We start from the raw sequence: 16,758 nt of genomic DNA, 5'->3' as shown, positions 1-16,758 counted from the left end.
AACAAAAGGCAAGGAGGGGGTCAATATTTAATTGGGAGAGAAGCGACTAGCTTAGCTGGTTAGAAGAGCTAATATATTTTTCCACCATTACATTTCACCTTTTTAAAATTAGACAGAAAAATAAACTAGCTAACACTGCTTCTTAAAGAATTGTTTTCTGGATTTGAATTCATTATTACAAATAGTTGTTGTATTTCAATTCACAGGCCCAATCCAAGGAATGTTTAAAACTAAGAATTTTACTTTTACAATGTTCACTGGAAAAAAGCACATTCCATAGAAATATTATTTGAACTAACTACTTTAAAGTCTTTAGCAAAGACTCCAGAATTGTTTTCTTCAACTGCTGCAATTATTACTTTACTTGAGAAATACATTTTCTCACATGTCTCGGTTTTCTGGTTTTGGTTTTCCAAAAACAAATTTTCCTATTTCTAAAGTTGATGGGTTCCCACAACTGTGATGGTAATCTTGCAATAGATAGAAGACAGCCAGGTAGAGCTGTTTTGGCTTACATTTCAAGTTAGAAAAGTGGAAGAAGTTAGTCTAGTTTGACCAAAACGTTATCGAGAAAACCAACATTTGGCACCGGCAAATAGAAGAGAAAGACATTAAATAGCCATCATCAATTAAAAACGGGCTAAATGGACCACTGCTTAACCTGATACAATTTTATTTTCCTGAATTACACAAACTGAAATGTAAAAAATTAACGGTAAGGAAAGAGAAGCCAAAACCATTCATGCCCTTAAACACAGATTAAGTGCTGCATGAACAAACCACTACCCTACACTCTCCTTGCCAGGAACACAAAACAGTCTTCCTAGACATTAAAATCCCAGCAGAAATCTCTCACTTTGCAATAACATTTTTGCTTTCACTATGTTATCATTTGTGGACAGAACAGGTTCTCAACCAATAGGTCAAAGCATTACAATGCAAACTATTATTCTTACTTTCCACCATGTACCAGACAATTCCAATTTTATATTCAGGTATTTGAAATACCTGCACTGCTTGCTTGTCAAGTGACAAATTATACTGAAGTAGTGCTCATTCTGCAGAGTTCGCACCAGGTTTAAGTGTTCTGCACAAAGCCAGCATACAAGTCCACCAACTCTGCACAATGCCAAACAGTGTCCACTAAAATTTTCCATCTTTCATATGAAGGAATAGGAAAAGATGGCTCATTTGTTTGCTTTAACTTTTAGGAAGAACTTTGCTCCAATTGCATCACATTAGAAATGTGTAGTTTATCTTCTGCACAAACATCTCCTCCCACAAAGAACTCGAATAACATGGAAGTGACTCCCACTAAGATTAAACACAGAAGCCAATATTAAATTTGTGACCCACGGTTGCTCTGTTCTGAGAGGATTACACAACTGATTTTTTTAGAGGCTGCTGAAGATTGTATTCTGTATTTCTCTGAGGTTGGCTTGGTAGATAACTGCATTAAAACTTGGCTCTCTAGGTATTCCTCAATTCAGATCTTGAAGCAGTTACCGTCTGTTACTTACTGTTAATAAATTAAATTAGGCTGGGATCTTCAGTTATTAGTCAGGACTCTAACAAGACAGGCACCATGAAAAGCACAGCAGAAGCGCAGTCACTGCCCTGAACTGCTTATAATCTAAATTAAAGGTAGACAGTTTGGCTTCATCTGTAAAGAAAGTGCATGTTACTCTTTTCAGATATGGTACTTACACAAAGGCACTAGACTTAAAAGTAGACCAGAAACAAGAGAGACAGACAGATCCATAGCAAACCCCTTCTCAATTCAGAGCACATTGCACAGCCCTGGAACTTGGCCCTTAAAACAGACTTCGGTGTTCAGGACTTTCAAGTCAGACAGTTACATCGAATCGTGAGGAAAGACTCCCAGACGCATTTGTACAGGTATGTACGTGTTCCCTCAATAATGAGTATTCCAACTGGGATTTGGGGTTTTATTTTTTTTTTAGTGCTGTTTAGAAAAAGAAGAGGAGGGGTGCACTACATTAACACCCCCTACTTTGGAATAAAGTTATGTACAACAAACAACCACATTAAAAAAAAAACTTAATTATCTGTGTTTGTTACACCTTATTTAGTGGTATACAGGCTAAGGAACACTGGCTGCTTTCTGGGCTTGAACTAAAGCGGCTATTGCAACAGTTATCAACTGCCTCATTTTGCTATATTTTTAGAATAGCTTCAAGTGGTTAGGCAAATATGATACTAACATGTCAAAAGAAAAGGGAAAGTAAATCTGCAATGCCACAATGTTGTCTGAAGCAGTAAGTAACTTGCCATTTTACATCAGTATTGGCTTATTCAGAAGCTTAGAAACATAATTTTTCATCACGTAATAGGAAGGGGAAATACTATCTTTTACTTTATCTTTCTCTAAGAGAAATCTGAATACTCATTTGTTATACAGCCTACAAAGCCCTCTGTAAATGGAGTATCAATCCATCCCCAAGAGAGCAATCAAACACCACTACATACAGACACATACCTAACTATGGGAACATTCAGAGACGTCCCTCCAGCTTCCACTTTCTGTAAATCATCCTGATAACATTCATCAAGTTACGCCAAGTAGAATGAGTAAGATATGGTTAATCAGTTTGGCAATCTCATCACAGGGGCCCCACCCCATCTTACCCTCATGATCACTCAAATGTGTACTTATGAATCTTGACCTTCTTTTTTTTCCTTACTGAAAACTGACTCCAAGTGCAGTCTTGTGAAGCATGAATGCTCCTGGCAAACACTGTATTCCTTACAGAAGAAAGCTGTAGATTTCCACTGCAGGAAAGTTACAACTATGTAGAAGTATACAAACAACCCATGAAACTAATAGTATTGTTTAAATAGCACACTGCATAATTTAGAAACTGGCAAAAGAAAAAAGAAGCAGGAAGAGGAGGAGACAAACAGGAAGCAGTTTCTGTAAGGCAGCCAAGTTAAGAAACCTGCAAGATACACTGTCCACCAAAGAACTGGCAGTAGCGCAGCCATGTGATCAACGCAAACTGGTGACTTTGCCAGTCACAGGAGCACAAGTGACCTGAGGCCATAGCTACTACAGAACTGTGCCTACATCCAAGTTTTAAAACAGTTCTTTATTACATCACTAAAGAAAAGGGCACAAAATATCAACACAATAAGAGCAATACTTTGGTCCTTCTGTTAAGAGCACATTGAATGGAAACAAGATTAGCATCATTAGACTCTTTCCAGTAGTCTCCACAGCCTTTACAAGATGGCCTAGATTTTGTTCTCAAAAGGAGCTGTACCAACACTACTATCCTACTTGTATAATTGTATGGTTAAACTAAAGTAACATAATGACCTGCACAGAAATGTCTTTGGACTAAGTGACCTTTTTTTCTGTTCAGTTTATGTTGACATAGTGGGTCAGCTATACTGATATAAGCTAAACTGAAAAAGGCCACTGTTCACTCAGCATCTGCACAGGGAACAGTATTTAAATAGTTGCAGCTGCACTGGTATACTGATACTGTGCTGAGCAAATTGTCCCACAAACATAAGCACTTGGTGACAAACATATATATGCTACATAAGTATAACATGCTGTATGTGTAGCATGTATACCCATGCTATATGTATGCATGTGTGTATACACACACATAAATGTGCATATATAAAAAAAAGCAATACTGTTATAAAGTATTTTAGAGAAATAGACTTACTTTTCCTTTCCCATACCTTTAACTTAACTTTGCCTAACAATCCCTCAGTGCCCTGTTTAATTAAGATTTGGTAGCAGGACAATGTTACTCTACATTTTGCTCCTAAAAGAACCTGACAAATGCAGCAAAAAAAGAGCTGGGCAGTGTCCATTAATATCATGTGAAGAAAAAAGAAGCAACAATCCGTATATCAAAATGTGAAACCCCTGTTTTGTGAAACATAACCCTTCTGTCTGTGACACATGCCTAAGGAACCAGACTTAAAGGTGCCTCCTCCAAAGATCTGGAAGTAAAGGTGAGAGAAACTTGCAAGCAAAAATCCTGGGAAACTATCACAAGTGGTGGGAATACAAAAATCTGCACAAAAATTTAACCAAAATTATGCAAACCCCTTTAGTAATAACATTTCAAATGCAAAGTTTTCAGTCACAGGATTCAGAGCGTTTCTCAGAGAGCCGACTTCCATTTACAGAATGAAAAATGAAGAATGAGAGATCGAATAATTTACCACAAGAATTTTATCAGCATAGATCAGAACTGAGCCTACTAGCCCTAAGACGCGAGTCCTTTATGTCATTTTACTTGCAGGCAAGAGTAAAAGCATCCCAAAACTTAGCACTCTACACAAACCTTTTAAGGTGACTTGCCAAAACAGCTCTAAATTAAACACCTAAAACTTCCCATATGCTATATACCAGGGCTTATCAGGCATCTGAGAGTGTCATCTATGAAAGCCAGTATTCTAAGTAGGGAATTGCTGAAGCCTAGGAGAAATATCAAGGAGACAAACTTGTTGGATGTGGTCCCTCCTCCAGGCTTACATGCTGGGGTTGCAAAAAGGCCCTGCCCACCACTGGAATTTACAGCTGTAAAACTCCCTCTGGATGCCCAAATGACGTCTTTTTGAAGACTGACTATATCAGCTGAGTTTTCTCCGCAATTCCCATTCATTCAAGATGTGAATGCCTCAAGTTTAATGCACATACCTCCTACCCTTGGAAGACCTTCCTTCCAGACTGCTCTTAAGTGCTGAGGGAGGACTGACAATTACTTCTGTTAAAGCCAGCACTTCCTAGAAGTAAGCAGTTATTTGGGGGAACAGCAAGACAAAGCAAGAGAGACCGTGACTTTCACCAAGCCTAGCATTTACAGCTTTTATCCAGCCTGCAGTCTCCCCAGCAATGAATGTCCATGCATTCTATATTCAAAATCCACCAGACAAAACATTCAGTCATTAGAATTGAGACTGGAACCAAGGATTTTCCACTTAAAATGATGTAACTGTCCAAATCACAACATTACAGAGCCACGTCCATTCTTTCCTTCTGGGCCACAAACTTGGTTATAAACCAGCATGGACAATAAAACAGCTTCTCAGGGTAAAAATTAGAAGTCTTACTCATCACAGAACAGTCCAGACTACAGGACATCTGGATATGTGCAGAATTGGACACTCTGGCACTGAAAAAACATTTTATTAGCAGAATTAAAGAAGCCTAAAAAAAAATATAGGTATCCTCCAAGCTAAGTCAGTATTTTTACATGTAAAGATTCATAACAGGCAATATAAGGTACTTGGTACTAGAGTACACATGTATTAACACATCTGATCATGTTCCTGCTTTTTGACTTCAAATTCTTTCGTGTATTTAAAAAGGCAGTTGCTACAAGTATCCACACAAGCTTTATTATCTGACCCTATTGTCCATTTACATTCAGGAGGAATCAAAAATACTCAAATGAGTACCTCAACTAAACATGTTGGTAAAATCGTAAGGCACTGCAGGCATTAACATATACAGAAGCACATTCCAAGCAGAACGTTAACATTATTTTATAATCTAGGAGTAGGTTCCAGAACTTAAATACCAAGTTAAACATCTATGGTTGTTGATCATTCGTTGGTTTTGTTTGTTTGGGGTTGGGTTTTTTGGGGGTGGGGTGGGGTTTAAACTGTATACACATCTGGTAAGTATCTGCTCTACATTTTAAGAACTTAAGGCTAGTCAATTCCAGATGAGTAACTGTAATGAAAACCAGGTGACTGAAAAAGGAAGTAAATGTTACAAGACTATTTTTTAAACCTTTGAGTAGGCTAAAGCCCCTTTCTAAACACAGAATGCAGGAAAAAGGAACGTTACAGGCTTTGAAAACTAGAGACATGTTCTACACCTTATGAGCCAGCTGTTTTTACTGTTTAGGTTTTAAAGAGTATTCCCATTTGTTTTCAAACTTCATTTCACATAAAGCTCTTCCTTCTTCCTCCTCAGCCCCATTACAAGGAGTTCATAAATGGACTGCACTTGTTCTAAACTGTTTGATATTAGAAAAATAAATATTCTATTTAACAATATTTTAAATCAGTTTCATTTGTTAGACATCTTTATTGCCCATTTTAGAAAAAGAGCATTCTAGTCAAAGTGAAACCAGACAGAAGAGGAAATGGGTTTTAATTATACTATTTAAAATGTTTTGTTTCAAAATCAGCTAACACCCACGTACTAGGCGAAAAGATAAGAAAAGATGAAATTTAAATTACATTTCAATCAAAGCAAGAGAATTTACAAGAAAGCAAGTTTCCTGGTAAGCATTACTAACAATACAAAAATGTTAACCATTCTTTCAGAGCTTCATACCCTCATAACAAAGAGATGCACAATGAACAGAATTCTCAACAGTATCAAGTCTTAGCCTGACTCAAATCACATTCAAATGTAAGAGAATTCAAACTCTGAAGAACATTTAAAAAAAGAAAGGAAGAAAGAAACAAACCAACCCTAACTTTACAGCTATGGAAAAAAACCAGTTATTTCTTCTATTATCTTTCAACCCAAACCAGAAAGATTAAGTTTTTAGTGAGAAAACAAATAATAAGTGACAGTGAGTGATCTTATGAAATCAAATAATATTTGTGTTCATGCATAATGGTACATGTGGTTTCCTCCTCTTTGTCACTAAAAAAAAAGCATTGCTCAGTCTCACATAAGAAATTTCACAGATGGTTACAGTAAACCACTCTATTGCAATGGAAGACCATATATAATTCAGACACTCTAAACAACAACTGAGTATGAATATAAAACACGGGTAGGTAAACAATTTTTCATAGAATAAATAGGTCATTGAAGTCCCAAACACATTCCTAACATTGAAGAAAGTTTGTCAGAGAACAACATGATTAGCTTCATCCGCATGTAATTCACCTCCCCAGTTACACTCAACCACATTGGCTTACAGTTCGGTATTTTGATTATGCAATCAGAATTCCACACTGAAAAACTTGGAAGTTAAAAAAGTATGCATTTTTATTTGCCTATATTCTTAGTCTAGGAATGGAAAAGCAGACAGGTAGGTAAGGAAAACTTCTTTCAACCAGTGTAAACAGACATGTCAGTTCCTGAGGACACATAAAGCATGCTGCGCTGCTGCTTCTGTTATGGTAAAGAAATAAGGTCACTTAGCACTACCAATCTCACACATAGATGCTTAGCTCTCTGGCTACAGTAGTGCCATATTTTTTGCTAATTTCATCTTTCTACATGTCAAGTCAAACTTCAGGTCAAGAAATGTCAGCAGTTGATCTTCCTGCATATACCACATAAATCACATCCTACCTGAAAGCAAGGAAGGAAGAAAGCAAGGAAGGAAGAAAGCAAGGAAGGAAGAAAGCAAGGAAGGAAGAAAGCAAGGAAGGAAGAAAGCAAGGAAGGAAGAAAGCAAGGAAGGAAGAAAGCAAGGAAGGAAGAAAGCAAGGAAGGAAGAAAGCAAGGAAGGAAGAAAGCAAGGAAGGAAGAAAGCAAGGAAGGAAGAAAGCAAGGAAGGAAGAAAGCAAGGAAGGAAGATTAAGATGTAACACATCAGTAGCAGGAATTATTGCCTCTATTTCATCTTTACAGTCTAAAACCAATTTCTAGTGGTTTGGCTACTTTGATAACTAACTAGTATCCAAATTTAAATACATACATACACACACATATATACTTACATATTTTTAAATTAAATGCTTTCTAGTCCTCACAGCAAAACAGATACTGTTTCTCATTATAGTAGCAGAATGCCAAGGGGAAAAAAAAAAAATTATTCAATCTTTATGTTAGAGTGAGACATACAAATATTCATTTTCAAACAGCAGCCAGAAAAAACACAGCAAAGCCAACAGTGTAACGTAATTTTTAAACCCTTAAAGAAAGGAATCTTCTTGAGTCAGTCAGCAATCAATCGCAGGTCAAAACATTTGAGCTGGAAATAAAAGGGAAAAGAGGAGAAAGACAGCAAGAAGACTTCTTGCTTTCTTTATATAACCTAGTAATTAATCTACTTATTTGAGTCCCCACTATTTCATTCTTACTTCCCCAATACTAGCAAAAGCACATTACTAACCATCCCTGTGAACAAAAAGGAAAGAAATCAAATGCTCAGTGGACAAAAACATTACCAAATGAAAAACTTATGAACCAAAGTTTAAAAAAATCTTTTTAAAGGGTCATGGCTATCTTGAGAAAATGCACCTGTATTTTGACATGGACAAGCAGACACTCACATTCACACAGAATCCTAAATGATGTACCTATGAATTACCTTGAAAAATCAGTATCTGCCTGTTTGGTATTGATAAGGACCTCCAAGCCCCATCCCCAAGCCTGATAGTACCATGTCACTTTTAAGTTAAAAAGCTGTCTGCTTGCAATATTGGGGGGCAGGCTAACTTCGAGAATAATCACCTTATTTTGCGAGGTTGCCTGTGGGTATTGTGATTGGATTCCAATGGGTAATAAAATCTGTCAAAGAAATTTCATAACTACATTTACAAGATCCAAAATTACACAAGATATTCCGGAGCAGGGGGGACCCAACCACTAGAGGACTTCTCTGACATACCAGTTAAGATTGCTGAATGCTGATTGTATTCATCGTGTCATGTACAGTTTAAAACACCCTCTTATAATCAAAGAAATGAATCATTAAGAACACAAAATCTTGCACTGCTCCCATAACAAGGACACCATAAAGCAATGAATATTTTATCAGATGTAATTCTAATTCACACTACAATAAAAACCGTTTCCTCCAATAATCTCAAAATAAAAATCAGAAAAGCCTTAACTAGTTTTCAGATCTACATTTCTGATTAAGTTGCACTTTCTAACTTCCATGGAATATTTTAATTAATGGCCTTTAACCACTTTTTACCTAGGTAACAAACGTTTGTTAAAACAGAAAACAAAGCATGAACAGATTACTAAATGGAGTGGCACTGATCAAATGAGAAATAGCTCAAAGCTTAATTTCATTCCAAACATTGGGTCTGAAACTTTCACTCTATGAACCTCAGACACAGATGCCACAAAAAAATTAACTAGTCTAACTCTGTCGGCCTTAGCACCTTGCAACAATCAGAGAATCAAAGAATAATGCATTGATCTTGTTTAACACCTGGACATCTTGAAGGTCTTGGGAAAGGAAGGTGAAAATTATTATCCTGCTTACATTTAAACCAGCTGTAATGAGATTTGCACTAATCTGTGGATAAATCAAGAGTCTGCCATGCACATGAGTCTCTCTCCCACACACTTGTGTGTGCCTTATATATCCCACTTCCACAAAGCCTCAGACTATCCTGTCTCCTTACCATATGGTATACTTTGAAGAATATTTTCAAAACATTGGTTTTTAGTTAGATCATAAATACTTTTGAACAGTCAGTAATAAAATTTGTCCTTCAAAGTTTATATTCAAAATCATCACGAAGATGAGATCTAGTTTCTAAACAAAGACACTGTATTAAATGTCTGACTACTTTCCTCTGAAGCAGTCTCTTTCCTCAGCTAACATTCAAGTTTTGTGACTGACTGTGATTCTGTTGAGTAGAAAGTACAAACATATTTTTGAAGAGAAAATCTAGGAAATATTAATCACCATCAACTTAAGTTTATTGACTTTTAAAAGATACCAAGTATGTGAAAACAAAGACTCCCTTTTTTTTGTAATTAAAAGGACAATTAGGTCTAGCTTATGAGGCCGAAATTGAGACCCTTACCCCATCTCAATAAGCGTGCATCTTCTAACAGAATCAGTTCCAAAGCACTATGCTCTATCACACAGGCAAAGGTAACTACTGCCCCCATGGTTAGCTCATACATCAGTAACCAATTTAAATGGGAAAAAAAACCAAAACAAAACATCAACAGTTTTAAGGAAAACAAGGCTGAGTCTGAAAAAAAAACAAATCTAACAAGCTTTACTTAAAAAAGACAGCCAGGGAATTAATTTAAGGAGATATAACAACCTATAAAGTCTGCAGAGTTACTAACAAGCATTCCTGCCTTGCAGTGACCCAGAGAAACAGATGAAAGACTACCCAACTTTGAAATTAAGTGACTGAATTAAAAAAAAAAAAGGTAATTTTTTTTACATACTTATTTTGTCATTTACATTTCAGAATAAATCTAGTAGTTTCCAGGCCAAATTAATTTTCCAATAGGGTGATAAATAACCCTCATACATACAGACCATTAGGTCCACACACTGTCCATGAGCTTACCCTGAGTCTACAGCTGACTGAACAGAATTTTTCACAGGAAGAAGGCCCTACCCACCCTTCTCCAGTTTCACTGAGTTGTCTCTGCTTCTCCTTTACTCTAGTAAGAATGGAAGGAAAGAGGAAATTAGGGCCTCTAGTAATAAAAAGGAAAAAGCAAAAGGAGAGACAAATACTCATGGAGATGGAAAAGAAACACTAACGAGGAGCTGAGATGAAAAGGAAAGCCAAGAAGGTTAAAGTCAGTGTACCTGAGCTTTTACAGTGTATTTATTTTGGCACTGACTGCAACAGTCCAACGCCAAAAAACACAGTGTGGCAGAATGCTGTTACCTACCCCAGTGGAAAGAGAACAGTGTAACTGATCTAACTGAGAAAACAAAAACAAAAACTGAGGGGGAGGGGGGCAAACAAAAAAAAAAAAACCACATCAAAAGCAGTCTGACCCAGTTCAGTCATGCTCTTGAAAGTTCTACTCGGCTGAAAACATTTGCTCTCACATATAAATGAAGTATTCAGTGATATTCAGGGTTATTCTGAACTAACTGAATTTACCAAGTAATTTAGTACATTACTTCAAACACAGAAAAAATGTCATTAATTCAGCACGTGGATTTCCACCATAATCATCGTTCACTAGGCCTCAAACAGCTTCCTCATGCTAGCTCTCCTCTGTACTTTTTATGGTCCCAGCGTCATTTGCAAATGCCACAATGTATGTTTCTGACCAACTGTGAAATTACAGCTCTTATTCAACAGAACTTAGAATGCAAGAAACAGATGCCAGGCAAATATATTTAGCATTTACAGGAAATACCAGTCTACAGCCAGAATTGCTCTTCAATATCTAACAAAATTATGTTATTTAAGAAAAAAAAATGTATTCGGCTGACAGTGAGCTGGAAAGCAAGTTTTAAGCATACTTCAGAAGTACAATTCTCCTTTACAAAAATAAAAATATAAATCACCAAATCTCCCTTTCAGCAGACACAATCCTATCTGTCTGAAGTTGTTCTTCTAAAGAAAGAACTTCAAATTATACAGTGAACAATCAATGAGTTCAGCGAGAACTAATGAATCCTCAACCACACAGAAAATAAAAGTTGGAAAAACACTTCAGACTTGCACAGGTGTGCTTAGAAGATTGCAATCTCACTTAGGTGAGGCATGAATCCCTGCGGTTTCATGAGCCTATGAAAAGTTGTTGAGAAATACCACATCTGAGCTGTTCCAGAGTACTTTTCATAATTACATGATTTGCACAACAGTGCTGAAGGTGTGGCACATCATACAAATTCAACTGATTCAGTCTGTGACACTTTGCAGTCTTGCCAATGCCTCCAGCTACTCTGTTTCCAACTTCAGCAGAAGCTTCAGAAATTAAAGTGCATTGAAAGACTGCACTGTAATTGGAATTAGCAGACATCTGCATACAGTATTTCACGTGACAGCACTGATTAAAAGCCATTTTCAGTTTCTGTACAATTTCTACATTATATATTCATCTCCTCTCTTCTCAAATGCCCCATTACAGTAACAACAAAAACAAACTGCCTCTGGATCTGCAAAAAGGCATTCTGTGCTCTCTTTTGATAGTCTTAGATAGAGCTCCTCAAAGCAAATGCATGCCACTTTCTGCATCGCTTACTGTACAGAGCACGCTTGACCGGACTAAATACTCAGGGGAAAGCATGCCATTTTCTAAACAGGAGTGCTTAAACTCTCAGGCTTCCAAACTACATAACAGTAACATAACAGACATTCTAGAGACACATTAAAATGAACATACATCATTACTCTTTAATTTGGAGCAAAAACATTCATACTTGGATCAACACACTTGTTAATGCTTCCTCTCACTGCTTAAGAGTCTTCCTTCATCATAAGGCCTCCATAACAACTTTGTCAGATAGCTTCAAGGGGAACTGATTTAGGCCAAAAGAGCAATTCAGGCTGGTGCACATGCTCCTCTGATCAATTCCCTAACTTCAGTAAAGGTAGCTTCCAAATATCATCAAATGCAACACCCCTCCATTATACGATGACACAATATTCAATATCAAAAAACAATATTCCAAAATGCCTCCATATTACCTTGTGAAGTTAATGTTGCAATCAGGAGAGTTTTTGTGGAGAGGCGAGAAAAAGGTACTTAACCAACAGGCATCACTCAGCATGACAATTCCAGCTCCTTAAATCACAGAAACGCAAGATAATGATAAAAATAGCCACTGGCAGTCTCAACCAAGAACTCGCTCTCCAACCTATTCTGCAATGTTTTGCTATCACTGGCAGGTCATGTGACTGCCAGAAAGCTTCCTGTATCAGTATCTTCACTTACTCTCCTTTTCTGGAAAGGTCAGCAGCAACGCAGAACAGGATTGACAACAAGTTCTGAATCATTTTGAGACGACGTGCTTGATGAGAGATGCCTTATTATTACAGACTGCAGAAAATTACCTTCTAAATATTTTTCTCCAACTGAGGCAACACCACCAACAAAAACAACTAAGCCCGCAGAACTTTAGAAAACACAGCATCAAAAGCAACAGAAAATGCATTAAATTGACAAGATATACATGGCATTTTCTCTCTTTAATTTTATATTACCAAGTTGCAGCAAAACCAGAAAATAAGAAATGGTATTTATTGTGAATTGACAGAAACAAGTACTACACATCTTTAAAAAGATTAATCTCACTAAAATGAGCACCAACAAGAGACAGTACTCTATATACCATTAGGGAGTTAATGTAACAATAATCACGTATCACTAGCTGGAACTGAAAAGGGAGGCACTACATTTTACCATACTAGTAAGAACACAAAATTCATTTTTAAAAAGAACAATTTTCATTTGCTTTAAATTAACAAGACTCTGCTATTTGTTCATTGGAATGTTCTAAATTCAATGCATCTACCTTTTTCTCTATCCACTTGTTAAGAATTCAATAGTTATCTATGTGAGTATTGTGTGACTCATTATCTTAATTTTCTTAAAAAGCATAGCAAACAGAGACACTGCCCTAGACATGGTATCCTCATCAATCTATTCAGCTCCTGTAATAAATCAGTTGATTGCTCAGCAACTGGTTCTCCCTGTAAGTGCTGCTTTGGGAAAAACACCTCTGAACAACAAAGAAAAATTTGTTCTAATTGCTGAACTTCTTTGTTGAGAAGCAGCATGCCTAACAGGGTCCTGTAGCTGTAAACTGGCTAATTTTTGAAATTGGAAAGTCATATTAATACCTGAGCATATATTTTTAGTTTTGACAATTTTATCTTTTTAAAGTTCTCCAAAGGGTGGTTCCCTACTGCCATATGCTTCTGGTTGACAACTTTGCTTACCCTTGATACTCTGAAGATAAAAGATGGACCTACAGAGTTAGACTTCTTGTCATTAATTTTTTTTCAGTAAAGAAACATTAGGGACAACAGATTTTCCTATACTCCTCCTTTCCTTCTAATCGTTCTCCACATTATTCCACTGTAAAGTGTACTCCCTCTAAAATCAAAAGCATTACAGAGTAAAATAACTGGTTTTGCCAAAGGAAGCAGTGGCACTACCACACCTTGGCTCCAGGAAACTGCAATCAGGGAAGAACTCAAGTAAGCAACAGCCTTCCCACACGAAAGCACCGATACTGCGAGACAAAGGACAACCATCTTTCCTTTAAAAAAAGGAACACCTTAAAATAAATCTAGGATTTTGGTGCTCCCTGATCAGTCATTCCCAAACGAGGCTTTCTCTCCGGTGCCCATAGGCACAAGTCACGCTGCTGCTCAAAGTGGGGCCTACTTCCTATGTTAAACGCACTTGGTCATGTCTACTTCCATACCGAGCATTAACTAAACACATTACAGTTACAGCAAACAAAAACACGTACCAAAAATGACAGCAATCATCTGCAGTTATTTTTGCAGAAGCGTGCGATAATCCATTAGAAAGCTAAATTTAAAACACCTTGGGCATGGCACATTTAAAAAAAAGCCCCCGAACAAACAAGATCATGAGAGGGACACTACTGAAGACAGGATAAATTTCAAAGATGGTAATTTGCATTACTATATCAGTGAGCAAAGTACTAAAAAAAGATGACCTCTACACTCCTACGGACCCACACAGCACAGTAGCTGAGCATGACTCCCAGACCCCCCAAAGACCACCTTCACTGAGCTGCTCCGTGGATCGAGGGGGGGGCCCACGCGTCACCTTCAGCCTCGGCAGTCCAATTACAACTACACTCTCCAAAGCTCTTTCAAAAATGTATATTAAGGAAAAAAAGTCATCTCAGACTGATTTAAAGAACACACTGACGCTGCAGCAGCCACCAGCTCCTCTCCTCTCCGCCCCGGCCCCCGCGGCCAGGCTTCCCCTGGGCAGGGCGAAGCACGCAGCTCCTCCGGCAGACAAAAGGAGCCAGGAGCCGCGATGTCGCATTCCTCCGCGCCCGGCGGGGCTGGGGGCGCCGGCCCCCGGCGAAGACAAAGTCTGCTGCCCGCCCCGGGCGGACCGGCCGGCCGCGCTCCCGCGCCGACAGAGCTGCGCAGGCAAGGCCAGGGCCGGGGCAGGAGCGGGGGCTGCCCCCCCCCCCCCCCGAGACATGTGGCGGCCGCTCCGCGGGGAGCAGAAGGAGTGGAAAGAGCAGCGCAGCGGCGTCCCCCACCGTCCCCCAACGCCCCCGGAGAGGAGATCCCGCGGGGCGGCCCCCGCCGGGCTGGGGGGGGCCGGGGCAGCCTCCCTCCCTCCCCCGTACCCCCGGGCCCTCCCCCGGCCGCGGGGCGCCGTCCCGCCGAGGGGGCAGCGATGCCCCGCGAGGCCCGCGCCGGCCGCGGGGAACAAAGGAGCGGCGGGGCGGCGGCGAGAGGCGGCCGGGGGCCGCGGGGCGGCCGGCCCACCTCAGGCCGGGAGGGCCGGCGCAGGCTAGGCCGCGCCGGGCGCACTCACCGCTGCAGCACCAGGAGGAGGGCGAGCCCTGCGGGAACTTGGCCGAGTCGGGTGCGATGCAGACGCTGGAGCCGAGGTGCGGACACTCCATGGCGGGCGAGGAGGTGGCGGGGGGGGGGGGGCGCGCGGCGGGCGGCTCCTCGCGGCGCTACAGCAACGGTGCCCCGCGCACAACAGCCATCTTAGGGCCAAGCTCGCGATCCGCGCGCCGGGCTTTGCGGGCAGCCGCCCTCCCGTCCGCGCCCAGCGGCTCCCTCAGCCCGCCTCGCCGCCGCCCGCCGGGCTTTCCGAGGAACCGGCCTCCCGTCCGCCGCTCCGCCCGCCGGGCTTTCCGCGCTGCCGCCGTCGCCTCCCGTCCGGGCGAGGCGGAGGGGCGCGGCGTCGAGCCTTGCGAGCGGGCGGCCGCCGGTTGCTGTCGCGCGTGGCGGGGGAGGCCCGGCGCGCCGCGCTGCGCCCCGCCCCGCCTCCCCCGGGCGCGTGCTGTGGGTGCCGCGCGGGGCTCGTTCCCGGCGGGGCGCTCGGATCCCCGCGGTCGCCGCTTGAGGCGGGGGGCGGGGGGGGAGAGAGAGAGGCCCCGCTCTTGCAAGGCCGGCGTGCAGCCGCTGGGGTCGCTGAGGGGACGCGCAGGCAGCAAAGGGCTGCCAGGCGGAGGCCTGCGGCGGGCTGTTATCGGGTCCTGGCGAAGGCCAGGGGTGCGGCGGAGCTCTGTCCCTCCCATCTCCTCGTCCGAAACGTCTGACAGCTCTCTGCCGCAGGTGTCCGCACCGAAAGGCAGTGCCGGCCCCACGCTCTCTCCTGGTGGTTACTTGGGGCACGAATCGCAGACCCGAGCGCAGGCTGGGGCAGCCGTGCGGCCGCTGCCGGGTCTGCCTGCGACGGGCACGTCCCACCCCACGGCGGACCGCAAGGGTTCCCGTGCGCTCCGCTCACAAAAACGGTACGGCTCTGCGTACGCGGTAAGGCAGGTGCTGTGTTCAAGCCATCGGTTCCTTACCATGCACAGCCGATGGCGTACCCTTCCTTCCTGAGCTCTGCCTTCAGCAGCTCCGTGGTTTAACTTCTCCCCAGAGACAACGGGCAGTCGTGGTCATCTTGTGTCTCTGCTGATTAGTTGCAAATACCTTTGCCTCACGCTGTTTTTTTAAAGAGTTACCTGGCCTCGAATTTAGCTTGTTACTGAGTTTCCCACTCTGTGGCTGTAACCTTTAAGTTCAGCAGCAGTAGAAGTACAGATGTGGTCTTAGAGCTTTTCCAGACAATGTAGAGTTAACAATTGTACGGCTCAGCAGTTTGCGTGCTTATGCTGGATCAATACAAATGTTGTATTGAAAATACTCAGTTCCTTTTCAAACGTAGCAAGTAAAGTCTGCCACCACCGTAATACCTGAAAAAGTGGGGATTTTTTTAATCTAAGGAACTGTGACTCCTCCTGCATATTAGGAGTTTTAGACATTTTCTCTTACCATAACTAATGGGAGAAATACAATTTTGCCACTAGTTTTGCCCACTGTGTGATCTGCATATACACAGGAAAAGCATCTATCTCCATGTATTTTACATGGCACAGCACT

The 16,758-nt window shown here is 41.2% G+C and overlaps 1 protein-coding gene across 6 annotated transcripts in view; it reads right to left on the bottom strand.

Moving 5' to 3' along the window:
• The window catches only part of USP3 (ubiquitin specific peptidase 3), a 48,383-nt gene extending 32,981 nt beyond the window's left edge, over positions 1-15,402 (bottom strand). For 2 of the 6 annotated variants that reach the window (XR_012652832.1, XM_075045528.1), the window contains exon 1: positions 15,188-15,402. Coding sequence is in view for 2 of the 6 variants with exons in the window: in XM_075045528.1 (XP_074901629.1) it covers positions 15,188-15,278 (91 nt within the window). In the remaining 4 variants the exon portion in view is untranslated. Of the gene's footprint in view, positions 1-7,686; positions 8,803-9,738; positions 10,190-12,333; positions 12,659-14,406; positions 14,755-15,187 lie in introns of those variants that run through there. The other 4 variants (XM_075045531.1, XM_075045530.1, XM_075045533.1 and 1 more) reach the window with 4 other exon arrangements.
• Positions 15,403-16,758: the final 1,356 nt, after the last annotated feature.

The sequence above is a fragment of the Buteo buteo genome, chromosome 13 (assembly GCF_964188355.1).
Source record: "Buteo buteo chromosome 13, bButBut1.hap1.1, whole genome shotgun sequence".
NCBI lineage: Eukaryota > Metazoa > Chordata > Aves > Accipitriformes > Accipitridae > Buteo > Buteo buteo.
Note: the sequence above shows the minus strand (reverse complement) of the source record. Positions and strands in the feature narration are given on the sequence as shown.